At 35.0% G+C, this 16,302-nt stretch overlaps 1 protein-coding gene across 4 annotated transcripts in view; it reads left to right on the top strand.

The window, feature by feature from the left end:
* The window catches only part of ROS1 (ROS proto-oncogene 1, receptor tyrosine kinase), a 143,079-nt gene that overhangs the window by 78,267 nt on the left and 48,510 nt on the right, over positions 1-16,302 (top strand). For all 4 annotated transcript variants that reach the window (XM_050786555.1, XM_050786553.1, XM_050786557.1 and 1 more), the window contains 5 exons: positions 7,977-8,179; positions 9,686-9,830; positions 10,608-10,840; positions 10,929-11,105; positions 14,900-15,068. In XM_050786555.1, coding sequence (XP_050642512.1) covers positions 7,977-8,179; positions 9,686-9,830; positions 10,608-10,840; positions 10,929-11,105; positions 14,900-15,068 — 927 coding nt within the window. The remainder of the gene's footprint in view (positions 1-7,976; positions 8,180-9,685; positions 9,831-10,607; positions 10,841-10,928; positions 11,106-14,899; positions 15,069-16,302) is intronic.

Here is a 16,302-nt window from a genome sequence, read left to right on the forward strand (position 1 = left end):
CTCATCCTACTTTTCCTATAAACTGTGAATTTTATTGTGTGATTTGTATACCGCAATGATTCCTAGAAAGGCATGTATCATGTTATAGCAGAACTGACTATATATTTTCTACTGACAGTCATCATAAAACATTGTTGAAATCTAAAAAACACACAAACAAAAACAAAAACAGTATTGCATGGCCTCATTGGCATTTTGTCAAGGCTTTGTTTGCCACTAAGGTGCAAATGTCATTCTAAATTAAATATAACTGTCCTCTGGAGAGGGACAGATATAAATGACATAAACTCCCTTTGTTTAAATGTTTTCAGTTACAAAACATGTAAATTGAAAAATGTTAAAATTTATAAATAAAGCCTACTTTGTATTTTTGTAAATAATTTATTTTTCACTTTGAGAAATTTGAGAAATTTTAAAGGTTCGTGTGGCATCTGGTTTCTGGCCCAGGAGCTTAGAAATTGCCACTCCACCCAAAAACAAGTAAAAGGCTGAGCGAACTGAAAACTTAATAGCTCTTCTTGGATCCACAAGAGAAATGAGGTCACAGAGCAAACTGCTGTCCCTAGTTGGAAAGACAGATTGGTAAATACAGAGAATTATAATTTACCAGAGCAAAAACCCATGAGCTAAAACCTTTTTAGAAAGCAGTGTTAGTGGTAGAAAAATCTAAACAGTAATTGATGAATTGCTTGAGGCTCAGTTGGGTAACTCTGAGAGTTAGAAACTCGAAGGGGATCCAGTTATAGGGGGCTTCACACTTTTATAAGTTTTACCTCCAGGAGCTTTAACTGGTTTTTTTCTTAGAAAATCTCCTTGTGCTTCCCACGGAGGAAAGGGAAAAGGAAAAATTTTGAAAGGCACCAGAGCATTCTGTTCTTCTTAACAAGGTCTGCATTCAAGCTACACTAACCATAGCTGGACCTGCTTGGGTTTTATCAGAGCTTAATTGACCGGGCGAAGAGAAGTGCCCAACCCCAACCCATTCCAGCCATCGTGTCCCACCTAAGCGGGGTAGGGGAATGAAAAGAACCTGTGAAGTTCACATTTGAAAAGCAAAGCAAAAACCCACTTGAAGACTGAGATCTAATCTAAGACTATAAAATGCCTCCCCTCCCCCTACACCTTACCACCACATTCCTAAAGGCCCACTTACAGCACTTGCTTTCACCCAGTACAGCATATTCGGCTGTCAAGAAAAAATTACAAGGCATACTAAAGGGCGTAAAACACAGACTGAAGAGATAGAGGAACTATCACAACCAGATTTCAATATGGCAGGGATGTTAGAATTATCAGACTGAGAATTTAAAACAACTATGATTAATATGCTAGGGGCTCTAATGAATAAAGTAGTCAGTATACAAGGACAGATGGTCAATGTGAGCAAAGACATGGATATTTGAGGAAAAAAAAGAAAAATTAGAGATTAAAACACTGTAACACATGAGGAATGTTTGATGGACTTAAAAGTAGACTGGATGTGGCTGAGGAAGGAATCTCTGAGCTTGAAAATATCTCAATAGAAACCTGCAGAACTGTAAAGCAAAAAAAAAAAAAAAAAAAAAAAAAAGGAAAAAAGCCAGAACAGAATATTCAAGAAATGTGGGGAAACTACAAAAGGTGTAAGATAGGTATAATATGAATACTAGAAAAAGATGAGAGAGAGAAATGAACAGAAGACATATTTGAAATAAATATTTGAAACAATAATGACTGATAATTTCCCCAAATTAATGTCAGATACCAAACTACAGACATGGGAAGCTCAAACAATACCAAGAAGGATAAATGCCAAAATCTACACCAGGCCTATCATATTCAAACTGCAGAAAACCAAAGATAAAAAAAAAAATTCTGAAAGAAGCCAGAGGAAAAATTACTTTAGCTATAGAGGAACAAAGATAAGAATTATATCCAACTTCTCCTCAGAAACTATATAAGCAAGAAGAGAGAAAAGTAAGATATTTAAAATGTTGAGAGAAAAAAACACTAACCTAGAATTCCGTACCCTGTGAAATTATCCTTCAAAAGAGAAGGAGCAATAAGGACATTCTCAGACAAAAATTGAGAGAATTTGTTATCAGTAGACCTGCTTTGGAAGAAATGTTAAAAGAAGTTCTTTAGAAAGAAGAAAAATGATACAGGTCAGAAATTCAGATCTACATGAAGAAAGGAAGAGCATTAGAGAACAAATAAGTGAAGGTAAAGTAAAAGTTTTTCTTTTTCTTAATTGACCAAATGGATAATAGTTTGTTGAAAATAATAATAGCAATAATATATTCAATTATATCCACTTATGCATGTATGTGTGCATATATATGTGTATATTTATATTAAGCAAAATGAATCACAACAGTGACACAAGGGATAGAAAAGAGGACTTGGTATTATTTTGTTATTATAAGGTACTGCACACCTGTGAAGTGGTATAGTGTTGTTTGAAGGTGGACTTGAATTAGTTGTAAATATACATTGCAAATTCAAGGACAAATCACTAAAAAGTGTTTTTAAAAAAGTATAACTGATTCCCAAGAAAGGAGAGAAAATAGAATCATTTAGACTGCTCAGTTAAAACCACCAAAGTCAGAAAAAAGTGGAAGACAAAAGTAGGAACAAAGAACAAGGGCAACAAATGAAAAATAATAACAAATATGGTAGATACTAATTCAACTATATCAGTAGTCACTTTGAACATCAATGGTCTAAATACACCAACTAAAATACAGAGGTTGTTTGAGTGGATCAACAAATAAGACTCAACTCTACATTGTCTATAAGAAACCCACTTTAAGTGTAAAGACACATCATATAGATCAAAAATAAAGGGATGGAGATAGTAGATCATGCTATTGCTAATCAAGTGAAAGAAGAAACAATTTCAGACAGAGCAGACTTCAGAGTAAGGAAAGTTATAAGTGATAAAGAGGGACATTACGTAATGATAAAGGGATCAGTTCTCCAAGAAGACATCATAATCCTTAATGCATATGTCCCTAAAAACAGAGCATCAAAATACATGAGGCAACAACTGATAGAACTGCAAGAAACAGATGAAGCCACTATTACCATTGAAGACTTCGCAATGTCTATCTGTCAGAAATGGGCAAATCCAGCCAAAAAAAATCACTAAGGATATACTGATGAACTCAATAACACCATCAATTAATTTGCTATAATGGACATCTATCTACTAATAATAATTTATCCAACAACAGCAGAATAAACATTCTTCTCAAGCTCACATGGAACATTCAACAAGACGGACCATAAAATACACTTTAACAAATGTAAAAGAATAGAAATCATACAATATCTGTCCTCAGACTACAATGCCATTTAACTAGAAATCAATAACTGAATAGCTGGAAAATCTCAGAACACTTGGAGATTCAACAACATATTTCTAAATAACAAATGGGTAAAAGAAGAAATCTCAAATTAAAAATATTTTGAACTAAAAATGAAAACAAAACATCAAAACTTATGGGAATCAGTAAAATCAGTGCTTAGACGGAAGTTTATAGCACTGACTGCATGCATTAGACAAAATGATCTAAAATTATTTAAGCTTTTACCTTAGGAAACTAGAAAAAGAAGAGTAAATTAAATCCAAAATAATAAGAAGAAACAAAATTAAAACAAAAGAAAAAAATGAAGTATAGTAGAAATCAATGAAATTGAAAACAGGAAACCAACAGAGAAAAATCAATGAAACCAAAAGCTGGTTCTTTGAAAAGATAAATAAAATTGATAAGCCTCTAGCCAGGCTAAGAAAAAAAGAGAGTGGATGCAAATTGCTAATAGTAGAAATGAAGACGGGGACATCTCTATAAAACCCATGGAGATTAAAAGGATAATCAAGGAATACTATTAACAACTCTATGCTCACAAATTTAATAACCTGGATGAAATGGACGAATTCTTTTACAGACACAGTATGCCAAAACTCACAAAAGAAGAAATAGACAATCTGAATATGTCCACATCTATTAAATAAATGGAATCAATAATTATAGCCTTCTGAAATAGAAAGCACCTGGGCCAGATGGATTCAATGGTGCATTCTACCAGACATTTATGGGAAAATTGTACCATCTCTACAATGTCTTTCAGAAAATTGAACCAGAGGGGCTACTTCCAATTAGGCCAATGAATGCATTTATTCTAGGCCAGAATTACCCTAAAACCAAAACTAGACAAATATATTACAGGAAAAGAAAATTTTAGACCAGTATCTCGCTTAAATATTGCAAGAATTGCAAAAGTCCTGAACAAAATATTAGCAAATCAAATTGAGCAATATATTAAAATAATTTTATATTACAGTCAAGTGGGATTTATCTCAGCTATGCAAGTTTGAGTCAACATTTGAAAATCAATTAATATAGTCCACTACATCAACAGACCAAAGAGGAAAAATCAGGTGACCACATTGATAGATGCAGAAAATGCTTTTGACAAAATTCAACACCAATTAATGATGAAAAAAACTTCAGCAAACTAAGAATAGGGGTAACTTCCTTGAGAAAGAACACCTATAAAAACTTTGTTAACATCATTACTTAATAGTGAGAAATTAGAGGCTTTCCCACTAAATCAGAAACAAGGTAAGGATGTTCCCTCTCCCAATTTCTTTTCAACATTGCAGTGGAAGTCACAGCATGCAACAATACAAGAAAAGGTATACAAAGCATACTGATTGGGAATGAAGAAATAATGCTATCTTTGTTCACCGATGACATGATCATGTATGTAGAAAATCTGAAAGAATTGACAGAAAGACTCCTGACACTCATAAGTGATTATAGCAAGTTTGCAGGACATGAGGTTAATATACAAAAGTCAATCACTTTCCTATATACCAGCAATGGATAAGTGGAATCTGAAATTAAACACACAGTATCATTTAGATTAACACCCACAGAAAATGAAATACTTAGGTATAAATCTAACAGCATATGCATAAAAATCTATATGAGAGAAACTACAAAACTCTGATGAAAGAAGTCAAAGTACTAAATAAGTGTAGAGATATTCCACGTTCATAGATAGGAAGACTCAATATTGTCAAGATGTCATTTCTTCTCAACTTATGTATAGATTCAATAAAATCCCAATGAAAATTCCAGCTAAAGTGATTTTGTAGATATTAACACCTGATTCTAAAGTTTATATGGAGAGGCAAAAGACCTAGAATAGGTAGCACAGTATTGAAAGAGAAGAACAAAGTTGGGGAAGGCTGATATCAACTATATGACATTCTGGGAAAGTAAAAGCTTTGTAGACAGTCATAAGATCAGTAGTTGCCAGAAGGCTGGGGGAATAAGTGGTGAATAGAGCACAGAGGACTTTGAATGCAGTGGAACTATTCTGTGTGATACTATAATGGTGGATACAGGTCATTACACATTTGTCCAAACCCGTAAAATGTACAATACAACATTGAACTCTAAAGTAAACTATGGACTTTGGGTGATAATGATGTCATTGTAGGCTCACTGATTGTAACAAATGTACCACTTTGGTAGGGGTAAAAGTTATGCATGTGTCGAGAAAAGGAGCATCTGTGAAATCTTGGTACACTCCTCTCAATTTCGCTGTGAATCTAAAACTGCACTAAAAAATAAAGTCTTACCAAAAAAAAAAAAAAAAAAAAAGAAGAAGTCCATGCAGTATCTGAAGTTGAACGACACACACATAACCTCCCCCCAGCCCCATATAGGAACACACTCCAAAATGAAGTCCTAAGAGTAGCATGAGCTTTTTTTTTTTTTTTAAACTGGAACTCATTAAGAATATGATTAATACTCATTTTCTTTAAAAAATGGAGTCAATTTTATGTTGCTAGTGTCTAGGTACATTATTAAGAGTACTTTACCTCCATCTGCTGGAAATTTTAGCAATTACAAGTTACCTTGGTCCTTTTTTTCTGAAGGCATTCAATTATCTTCAAAATATATGGGATTAAAAAAAATGTAAGGGAAAAACCTGTCTTTCTGTCCTGAATAATGTTTCTGACACTTCAACATATCATATTATATCAGTCAAATAAAAGAATGACAAAATTCCCAATGACCTTTGAATTAGATAATTGCTCTCATTGCTCACATGTGTATCCCATTCTCTGTTCAGATCTGAAATCAGTACAAACTGAATATTATTGGATAAATATTGGTTGAACTGGAGAATAGTTCATCTTGTAACTTTAGTAAGGTTATCCATCTCCAAACCCCCATACTTTCCAAATGTCCTCAAACTTAGGTTCACAGTGTCCTTGAGTATTCTCTGTTGTTGGAGATTTTAGATGTACTTCTAATTTTAAACATTTTTTTCCCTGCATTTTGGAATTCATATTTGGAATTCCCAGACCAGACCAGCATTATTTTCTCTAATTTTTCATTTTAGTCTCAGTAATGATGATAATAATAGCTAACGTTTATTTAATGTGCTCACCATGTGCTAGGGATAGAGTAATATATAAATATCTGTAAAGCAGGCCATTGTCTCTGTTTACAGAAGAGCTGGAGTAACCTTCCCAAGACCAAAAAGTTAGTAAGTGAAGGAGCTGGCTCCATCAAGTTATTTGCCACTTAGACATTTACCCCCTAATTTTCTTACTTGTTGAATGCTAAGGATGTATTTTATATGTGGCTAGTATGAATCCGTAAGGATCGATAACACTTACTAAATACCTAATTATGTCAGGCACCCTCCTGGGGCTCTGGGGGAACAAAGACAAATCAAGCACCATCTCAGCCAAAGATGTTTACATTCTAGTGCTAGATGAAGAAAGAAAGCAGCAAAAGAAAACCAAAACCAAAATCACATGTGGCTAGTGCACTGGTAGAAGAACATGTGAAATGGAGTGAGGACAGAGAGGAGATGTCCTTTACCTGGAATAGGAAGGCAGAAGGGGCTTCCCAGGAAAAATGATGCATGAACTGAGCCTTAAGTAAGGTTAGGTAGATGGGGAAGATCATTCCAACCTGAAGAGACTACCTATGTGAAGGGTTGGAGGGGTAGAAGTCCTGCAGTGTGTAGATAGCGTACTGTGGTTACAGTGAAGGATGGCTTTGCATAGCAGAGATTGGATATGCGGGCAGGATCCAGATTGCACAGTGCCACACACAACGAGTTAAAGAGTTGGCTAACTGGTGTAAGATTGTTAGATTTCATATTAAAATCATATTTGGAGTTATTTGCATATTATGTAATTATGCTGCATTTTTAGGTGATATTTTACGTCAAGACTTAGACTGAATAGGTCAAGAAGTTGTGTTCAGGTGCAAGTGACAGATTCGTGATTTTTTGAGGCTTAAGCCTGCAGTATGATTGTGCTACTGCACTGGTCTAGAACAGACCATTCCCATTGTAGCCTCCATGACTGGGGCTCCCTGGAGTTGTGCAGTGTGCAATGTGTTTGGTTGTATGTGGTGGCTAGGGAGCTCCACAGTGCCATCAAGCATCTGGACTTGATCTTTCCCCAAACTTCCTTAGTGAGTCTTTTATTCAATTCTCACAAGATGGCTGCTGCTCCTGTTGCATAGTGTCCACCTCCTGTGTTGGGGGAGGGTGAAGGACAGAGGTGTGTGACAGTGATAAGCAGATCTGACTAACCAGACCGTGTCACATGATTGTCTGGGTGGCAATCAAACTTTAGAAACAGTTTTTCCTCCCAGCATGCTGCCCTGAACGATATCAGATATATATGAACTTGAAGAAAAGGAGGAGGACGTTGGGTAGACTGTAGCAATACATACTACACATACTACACACAGCATCAAGATGCAGCCGGTTTTGTTTCTTCAAAGAGAACGTTATTTCAAATCATTTTCATATTTATCTTTTCAAGCAAAAGTTATGTGTGCTCTACAAATTTCTTTCTAACCTTTGATATTATTCTTGTTAAAAAATCTGCTTTTCCTCTCATATATTTATGTATAGATATTTAATCTTTTCGTTTCTTCTTATTTTAGATAAAGCGTTTCTGTCTCTAGCTTCAGACACTGTGGAACCAACTATACTTAATGCCACTAACACTAGTCTCACAATCAGATTACCTCTGGCCAAGACTACCCTCGCATGGTATGGCATCACCAGCCCTACTCCAACATACCTGGTTTGTTATGCAGAAGTTAATGACAGGAAAAACAGCTCTGACTTGAAATATAGAATTCTGGTAAGATTGGAACTAGTGGTCTTTGTCTTTTCACAAGATGTTCTTTTTTGATACAAATTTATGAGCCATAGTAAAGTGTTTCCTGTATGTTCTGAAGTGGACTAGTATGCAACTTTTTTATAGCTAATGATTCATCAAAACATTGTGTTCTAGTTTTCTTGACTGGGAGTAAGTTAAGCTTCAAGGAAGTATATCAACTCTTGTCCATTGATGGATTGCCATGGTAACAGTTTTCTGAGTGTCCAGAAAGAATTGGGTTTATTCCTCTCCCTGATTATCTAATTATCCTCGGAGAGAATGATAGAGACTTATTTTTGTGGCCTATGGAGCAGACTGAAGATTGAGGAGTAAGAAATGAGTTGGACGGAAAGAACATTGCCTTATACCTCTTCTCCATAGCATTTATCTAATATGAAAATTGTACATTATGTTTTTCTTTTGTTTCCTATTTGCAGAGAGATATACTGCTATGCAGATACTGTTTTTAGTCATTATTGTATGCCTAGCACCTAGCACAGTCATTGGCACCGTCCAGGCATTCACTAGATATTTCTTGAATGAATTGGCACTATGATTCAATCATTGAATGATGAAACACATTCATTAGTATTTCAGTTGTCTTAGTGATGGAATCACATATGTCCAATATTTTGCTTTGTGCTTGGCTTTATTTAGCCTATTCAAAAGGTGAAATTGACTAACTGTTGGACGTTAAACACTATATGCTTTCCCATAAAGTGTATGTGATTTTTCATTACTTCCTTAATTTTGTCTAATTAACCATTTTTACACATTTCTAAAATGAGTAATTTCAGATAGGTTAGATCATTTGGCTGGTCAAGATTGGACTTGCAGCATTGGACACGTCTGTAATTAAATTTAATCTGTCTTATTGCCTTCCCATTGATTAACAGTGATCTAAGACAGTGGTTCTCAACCTTGGCGGCACATTGAAGCTTCACAAAAAAACACTCTGCATCTAGGCTTCACCCCAGATAACTCAGTCAGAATCTCTGGCAATAGAACCCAGGCATAGTAGTTTCTTAAAGCTTCCCAGATGATAGCAAAGTATAAACAAAGTTGAGAACCACTGGTCTAAGGAAAATCTTTTTACTCTCTTAAACTTTATTTCTAAGAATGATTAGATTATATAAAAACCTTTTATTGTATTCACATATGTATCACATGTTTTCTATCATCTTGCTGAATTTCTAATACAATGTTAGTGAAATAGTGTCCTCTTCTAGGAATTTAATTTCCCCTGTGAAATGATTTATACCACAAAACCTACTGAGGGCTACCAATCATTTGGTACTTATTCTTGGAAATATTGAACAACTCGAGTCTGGGTAGATTGCACAGTGGTATTATCATTAATAATCCAGAATCTAAAATAAATTAACTTTTTTGAGCCTTTAACTTTGTTCTCTCTTTGATTAAATAATTTCTACCAATTTGTATAAAATGTCAAGAATAAGATATTGATTTTTAAAAAATCAATTACAGGAATTTCAGGACAGTATAGCTCTTATTGAAGATTTACAACCATTTTCAACATACATGATACAGATAGCTGTAAAAAATTATTATTCAGATCCTTTGGAACATTTACCACCAGGAAAAGAGATTTGGGGAAAAACTAAAAATGGAGGTGAGTTATGGGCTTGGTGTGGGTTTCTCAAGCAGAATATTGTGATACATGTGATGGGTACATCCATCGATGTTTATTTTTTAAAATCTGAATGTGAAGTAATTTTACAATGTAAGCTTTCTTACGTTTAATAAGAAAAATGTGTTTGCAGAAAACTTTGAGCTGACCCTTACTCTAACCCCTGAAGTTGACTAATAATATTCTATCAAAATAGAAAGCAACTAGGAGGTAAAACATTGAAATCAATATTGTTTGACTAAGAAGCACATTATTTGGTCTCACCACACAGTGTCACTCTTTTTCCAGATACTCATAGGTTTCTGTACATGTGGTGAGCTATAGAAAAACTAAGCCTTTTTTCTATGTGAATTTTACTGAGGCCTGAGGTGTAAAGTTATACAACAGTATTGCCTTAAAGAAAATAGGTCTAAAAAGGTTTTCTAAGAACTGATGAGGTGGTGATTATTATGAGGTGATGACATTTATTTCAGATGTCTCTGATGTTATTCAGAAAACTCACCCAAATTGAGTTACTCCCCATTCGCCATATCCTTGAGCTGGAGTCAGAGAATGATTTGGTCACTGGGCCGAAATAAGTGGGAGCCCTTTAGGCAGCCTGTTAACCTACCATTGCAGAAGAGGCTGGTTTTCTTTCTGGACATCTGTTATTTATTCTGCTCATACCGTATGCTTATTTTTCAACCCAAACTCCGTTACTTCTTTCCATCTTTCAGTGCTATTGCAGCATCCTTTATCATTCCTTGCTATTTATTTCAGTACCAGAGGCAGTGCAACTCATTAATACAACGGTGCGGTCAGACACCAGCCTCATTATATCTTGGAGAGAATCTCACAAGCCAAATGGACCTAAAGAATCAGTCCGCTATCAGTTGGCAATCTCACACCTGGCCCCAATTCCTGAAACTCCTCTAAGACAAAGTGAATTTCCAAATGGAAGGCTCACTCTCCTTGTTACTAGACTGTCAGGTGGAAATATTTATGTGTTAAAGGTACAGTAAGTATACTAGGCACTCTTTATTGTCATTCTCAAGTGCAAGGCTCTCGAAAAGTTAAGCAATTGTTCTTTTTTACCAAAAGGTTCTTGCCTGCCACTCTGAGGAAATGTGGTGTACAGAGAGTCATCCTGTCACTGTGGAAATGTTTAATGCACCAGAGAAACCTTATTCCTTGGTTCCAGAGAACACTAGTTTGCAATTTAATTGGAAGGCTCCATCGAATGTTAACCTCATCAGGTTTTGGGCTGAACTACAAAAGGTAGACTTTTAATGCAAATCTTTATTTTATGATATAGAATAAATTGGAAAGGCCTTTTTCAAGCATCAAGAACATGCTCATGTATAAATAAACAATATATTTGACAACTTTCATTGATTTATGTTTGGCATGCAGAAGCAGTAAGTTATCCAGACTAATTTCTGGTGGGAAGAATTCTCAGATTAATTTGCTTTTAAAAGATGTTATGTAAAAGGATATAAGTTATAGTGTACTAATTTTATAATATTTTACTTAGTTTAGATGTTAGCATGGTTCTCTGGTTTAAAGCCCTTAGTAACTTGGTGTTTTCTATGAAAACAAAATGAAAAAGAACTGAAGAAACAAAAAACCAAAACCTTGTTTAGAAATGTTCTTTTCATCATTTAAGGGCTGTGCAGTAACAAGACAGAAGTAAACCATAAAACCAGCTTATTCTAAAGTAGTTTTGTTGTTGGCTGGCAAACTTTAAATGATTCCTCATCCAAGACTTTTCATGCTTTAACCAAAAAGAAACCACCCACTGAATTTTAAGGCATCAATTAACCTGATTAATTCATTGATGGAGAAAGCCTACATTGACTTTTATGGTGATAAACTTAAAATTGATTATTTTTTATAATTGCTACTTGTTATTTTAACTATTACATATTTGCATGTGCATATTTGTGTATTTCTGGGCCTATGTATGTGTACATATTTTTAAAGATTAGTTGGAAATGTTTTGTTCAGTGGTAACTCAAAAAGCAAATAAGTATAATCATAGCCTCACTACTTCTTAAAAATGCAGTTATTCCCCAGGATGTTTAAAAATTATTATGTAAGGTATTTTTGTGATCTTATACTTTATAAATAAAAACTATGAAAACTGTGGAACAACACTGAATCTTGGGTTAATAAACTCAAAGGTCACAGTTTAATTGGACTTTTTCCATTGAGCATGTTTCTGATGATTTGTTGCCTATTTAAAAAATTGCCACCTTATAAAAATGCAGTTAAATTGGAGAAATTGGAGGAATGCCTTTTAAAATGACATCTATTTTAGTAAACTTAACGCAGTTCAGTCTAAAGTCAAGGGGAAGGATGTAAAGTTCATTTCCAAGATTATCAAAGAAATGGAATGGGAAAAGACTTTAGAGATAATTGACACCCTAGCCTACCCTTTTATTGATCAGAAATGGAGACCTAGACAGATGCCAGATGTCGCCAGGCAGAGAAAAATCCTAGGGCTGACTTCTCCCTAGAGCAGTCCTATTAGGGTGTTGTCTGTGGAAGGAATAGGAGTCATTAAGTCATCCATCCCACTCTTTAAAGTTTGGGGAGAAGGACAGCAGACAGAGATCTCCTGGCCCAGTTCTCGTGACTTTCATGCAGTGTTTTTTATTTCTAAACTTCCTCTGTTTTTACACTTACTCAACACAGGTTCCAGGCAGACCATTTAGAAAATGATGAAGCTGCAAATACAAGATAGGGTCATTTGTACATGAGTGGCCATCTACAAACACTAACTATGAGTACAGTGAAAGTCTGTGGTTCTGCAAGGGTTGATGAGTGCTATCTAGTCAGAAAGTGCTGTCTCTTTTGAACAACTTGAACCTATCTCACAATGACAGGACAGCTGGGAATGATACCGTAACTCCACACTGAAACTCTGAGGAGTGGGCAATGAAAGGGAATATTTGTGTTTTTAATTAGCAATTTTTAAAGAAAGGAAACAGGAAGAAAATGATAAACTTGCTCTCTGTCATTTCTGTCAAAATTTCCTTATCTGAAAAATGAGGGAACTGGAGCACAAGGTGAAGTTTCTATCTAGATCAGGGGTGTCCAATCTTTTGTCTTCCCTGGGTCATACTGAAAGAACTGTCTTGGGCCACATGTAAAATACACTAACATTAATGATAGCTGATGAGCTCAACAAAATTCCCTTAAAAAAATCATAATGTTTAAAGAAATATTATGAATTTGGGTTGGGCTACATTCAAAATCGTCCTGGGCCACATGTGGTCCACAAGCTGAAAGTTGGACAAGCTTGATCTAGATCTTAAATTCTACATAATATAAGCAACTCACAACAGTGTACAGAAGAAGAACATATTTAAAATGGAGAGGAAACACGTAATTTTGTTTGGTAATTTTTTCATGGAAGCCCATTAAAATTGTGTTTTTCGCAGCAGTTCAGGCAAATCCCTATCGAACCACAAGTTTCTGAAGTTCCAAACTCTCAGACATCTTAGCTGACGCTCCCTCTCACTGCCACCCAAATAATTTGAAAATCCCCCTGTGGTAGCCTCCACTCCTGCACTTGTCGGCCTCTGACAAATGGAAAGTCCTGACACCCTTGTGATTTACTGGGATATCCTGTGGCACCTCTCCAGGTTGGTGGTCTGCCCAGACATTCATTGCTATGGTGATGCCAACACTCTACCGTTTTCCAGCGGTGCCCTTGGTCAAACATCTGCTGACACTTCAAGGAGCTCTGAAAATTTCTTGATGGTTTGGAATGTTGGGTCAGCTAGACTATTCACTATAGGTAATTTCTCCACCAGATCATGAAGGAGAGAGAACCAAAAAGAGTTAAGCCATCTTTTTTTCTGGCCAGGAATTAATTTCTCTCTCTCTGAGGTTCACAGTAAATATTATGGATTCAATGCACCTGTTTCATTAAGCTATTAAGCTATATGTCTCAGCGGGATTGATACATTTATGAGTTTAGTGCAGGCAATGTTCCTGACATCAGCAGTTCTATTTTTTAAGTTTTAATTCCTTCCATTCCCTTATTCCCCTTTCTTATTGTACATAGTGGTCTACTGAGTGAAAATTCTATAGAGAATCATTCCTTACTGAATAGAAAACTAATATAAAGTGTCCATTTAATGAAATGATGTGACCTCATGAGTGTTAAGTGAAAAAGAAGATATAATTTAAGTTTATTTATGGAAACTGACCTTTTCATGAAACTCTACGAGGGAAAATATATCAAGAACCCTTGACAAAGTGCCATATCTTTTTGTCTTTTCCTATTTGTATGTTAAGAAATTATCATTTTCAAATAATGATACTAAGGATCCAAATATACAAGTTTTTAAAAAGCAATATCACAGAGCAAGAAAGTTCAGATAGCTATAATTAGAGGCCCAATATCTAAAGTGGAATGAAAACAAGATTTTCTGTATTTAGTTTCTAGCTTTGCTACTTAGTAGCTTCATAATAGTGGGCAAAAATTTTCTTCTTTTGGCTATGTAGGTTTCCAGTGTATAAAAATAAAGAATTCTGGTTACATGTCTGAAGAGGGTGTTAGGAGGAAAAAAAATGTCTTAGTTTGTAAGTCACTGTGGACTTCTTTATCAAAGATTACATGTAATCAAAACATGTGAAAATATTATTGCTATGAAATTAACAAATCCCTGGGATCTGAAAGTACCGTTGTTTTGATCCATCGTTGTTCCACAGCTGTGGATTTGCATTCTTAGCCATCCTGATTAAATGTAGGTATCTACCCTTTGGGATAACAAGAAGCGGTAGCTCTGAATCTTCCTCAATGATATATAGTCAGAGGTGTATGTCCCACCTTGAGCTTCTCCCATGAACGGTCATGTAAGTCAGTTATATCTTATCATAAAAAGCAAAACGACTATAGGCAGTGGGGTAATGTTTGGGATCATTCATAAAGAAGTTCTTATTCTTTAATAGAAAAGAATGCTTGAATTTTAATCACTTGCTATAAGCCTATACATTTTTGTGTTTTGAGAATATTTTCTTAGAGAAACAAAAATATTAATTGAAACTTCTTTTTCTAGTGGAAATACAATGAGTTTTACCATGTTAAAACTTCATGCAGCCAAGGTCCTGCTTATGTCTGTAATATCACAAATCTACAACCTCATACTTCATATAATGTCAGAGTAGTGGTGGTTTATAAGACAGGAGAAAATAGTACCTCCCTTCCAGAAAGCTTTAAGACAAAAGGTAAGTACTAACATACTCAACACTCAGAAACTCTGTGTTTCAGTTCCTTTCTTATCACTTATTTCACTAATCCTAGAGATACATGAAATTGTTCTTTAAAAGCAGTACATTATTATTTCTAGAACTTGAATGAAGAAATTGAGAAAATGTAGGAGACCTTGCAGGCAATAATGAAATAATGCTGGCTGGGTCTGGCTGGATCCTGAACTGGGCAAAATTATTTCTTCTTTCAGTATCCTTATTTCATGTCTAGCTATGACAATTTTGTGGTGATAACTGTATGAAAATAGTGTTACTGAATATTCAAAAAATATTTATTGGCTACTATATTTGAGATACTAAAATGAAAAATATACGAAGTTCATTAAAAATTAACTAGTGTTCTGAAAGATATAACTTAACTTTGAGTTGAGCTCTATAAGAATGGAGGGAACAAAGATCTAGAACCAGAAATACCATTTGACCCAGAAATTACATTATTAGGTATATACCCAAAGGAATATACATCATTCTATTACAAATATACATGCACACATATGTTCACTGTAGTACTATTCACAATAAGGAATCATTTGGAATCAATGCAAATGCCCATCAACATTAGACTGGATGAAGAAAATGTGGTACATATACACCATGGCATACTATGCAGCCATAAAAAGGAGTGAGATCATGTCTTTTGCAGGGATATGGATGAAGCTGGAAGCCGTTATCCTCAGCAAACTAATGCAGGAACAGAAAACTAAACACTGCGTGTTCTTACTTACAAGTGGGAGCTGAAAAATGAGAACGTATGGACACAAGGAGGGGAATAACACACGCTGGGACCTCTCCCCCAGGTAGGGGGAGAGAGAGCATTAGAAAAATAGCTAATGCATGTGGGCTTAATACCTAGGTGATGGATTGCTAGGTTTAGTAAACCACCATGGAACATGTTTACCCATGTAACAAAACTTCATGTCCTGCACATGTACCCCAGAACTAAAAATTAAAAATTAAAAAAAAAGAATGGAGGGAAAATGCTCCAAAACTTATAATAATTTTCTTTATTTTCATTTATCACTTATTTTGTGCCAAATTGAGACATATTGTTAATCTTATCACTAATTCATGAAATCCATCACTAATAAAAACTTCAAATGCTCATTTAAAAATATTTAATCATATTAGAATATTTCTGAAAATTTCTTTTTTAAAAATTTCTTCTTAAAAAATGGGATACATGTGCAGAACG

The sequence above is a fragment of the Macaca thibetana genome, chromosome 4 (assembly GCF_024542745.1).
Source record: "Macaca thibetana thibetana isolate TM-01 chromosome 4, ASM2454274v1, whole genome shotgun sequence".
NCBI lineage: Eukaryota > Metazoa > Chordata > Mammalia > Primates > Cercopithecidae > Macaca > Macaca thibetana.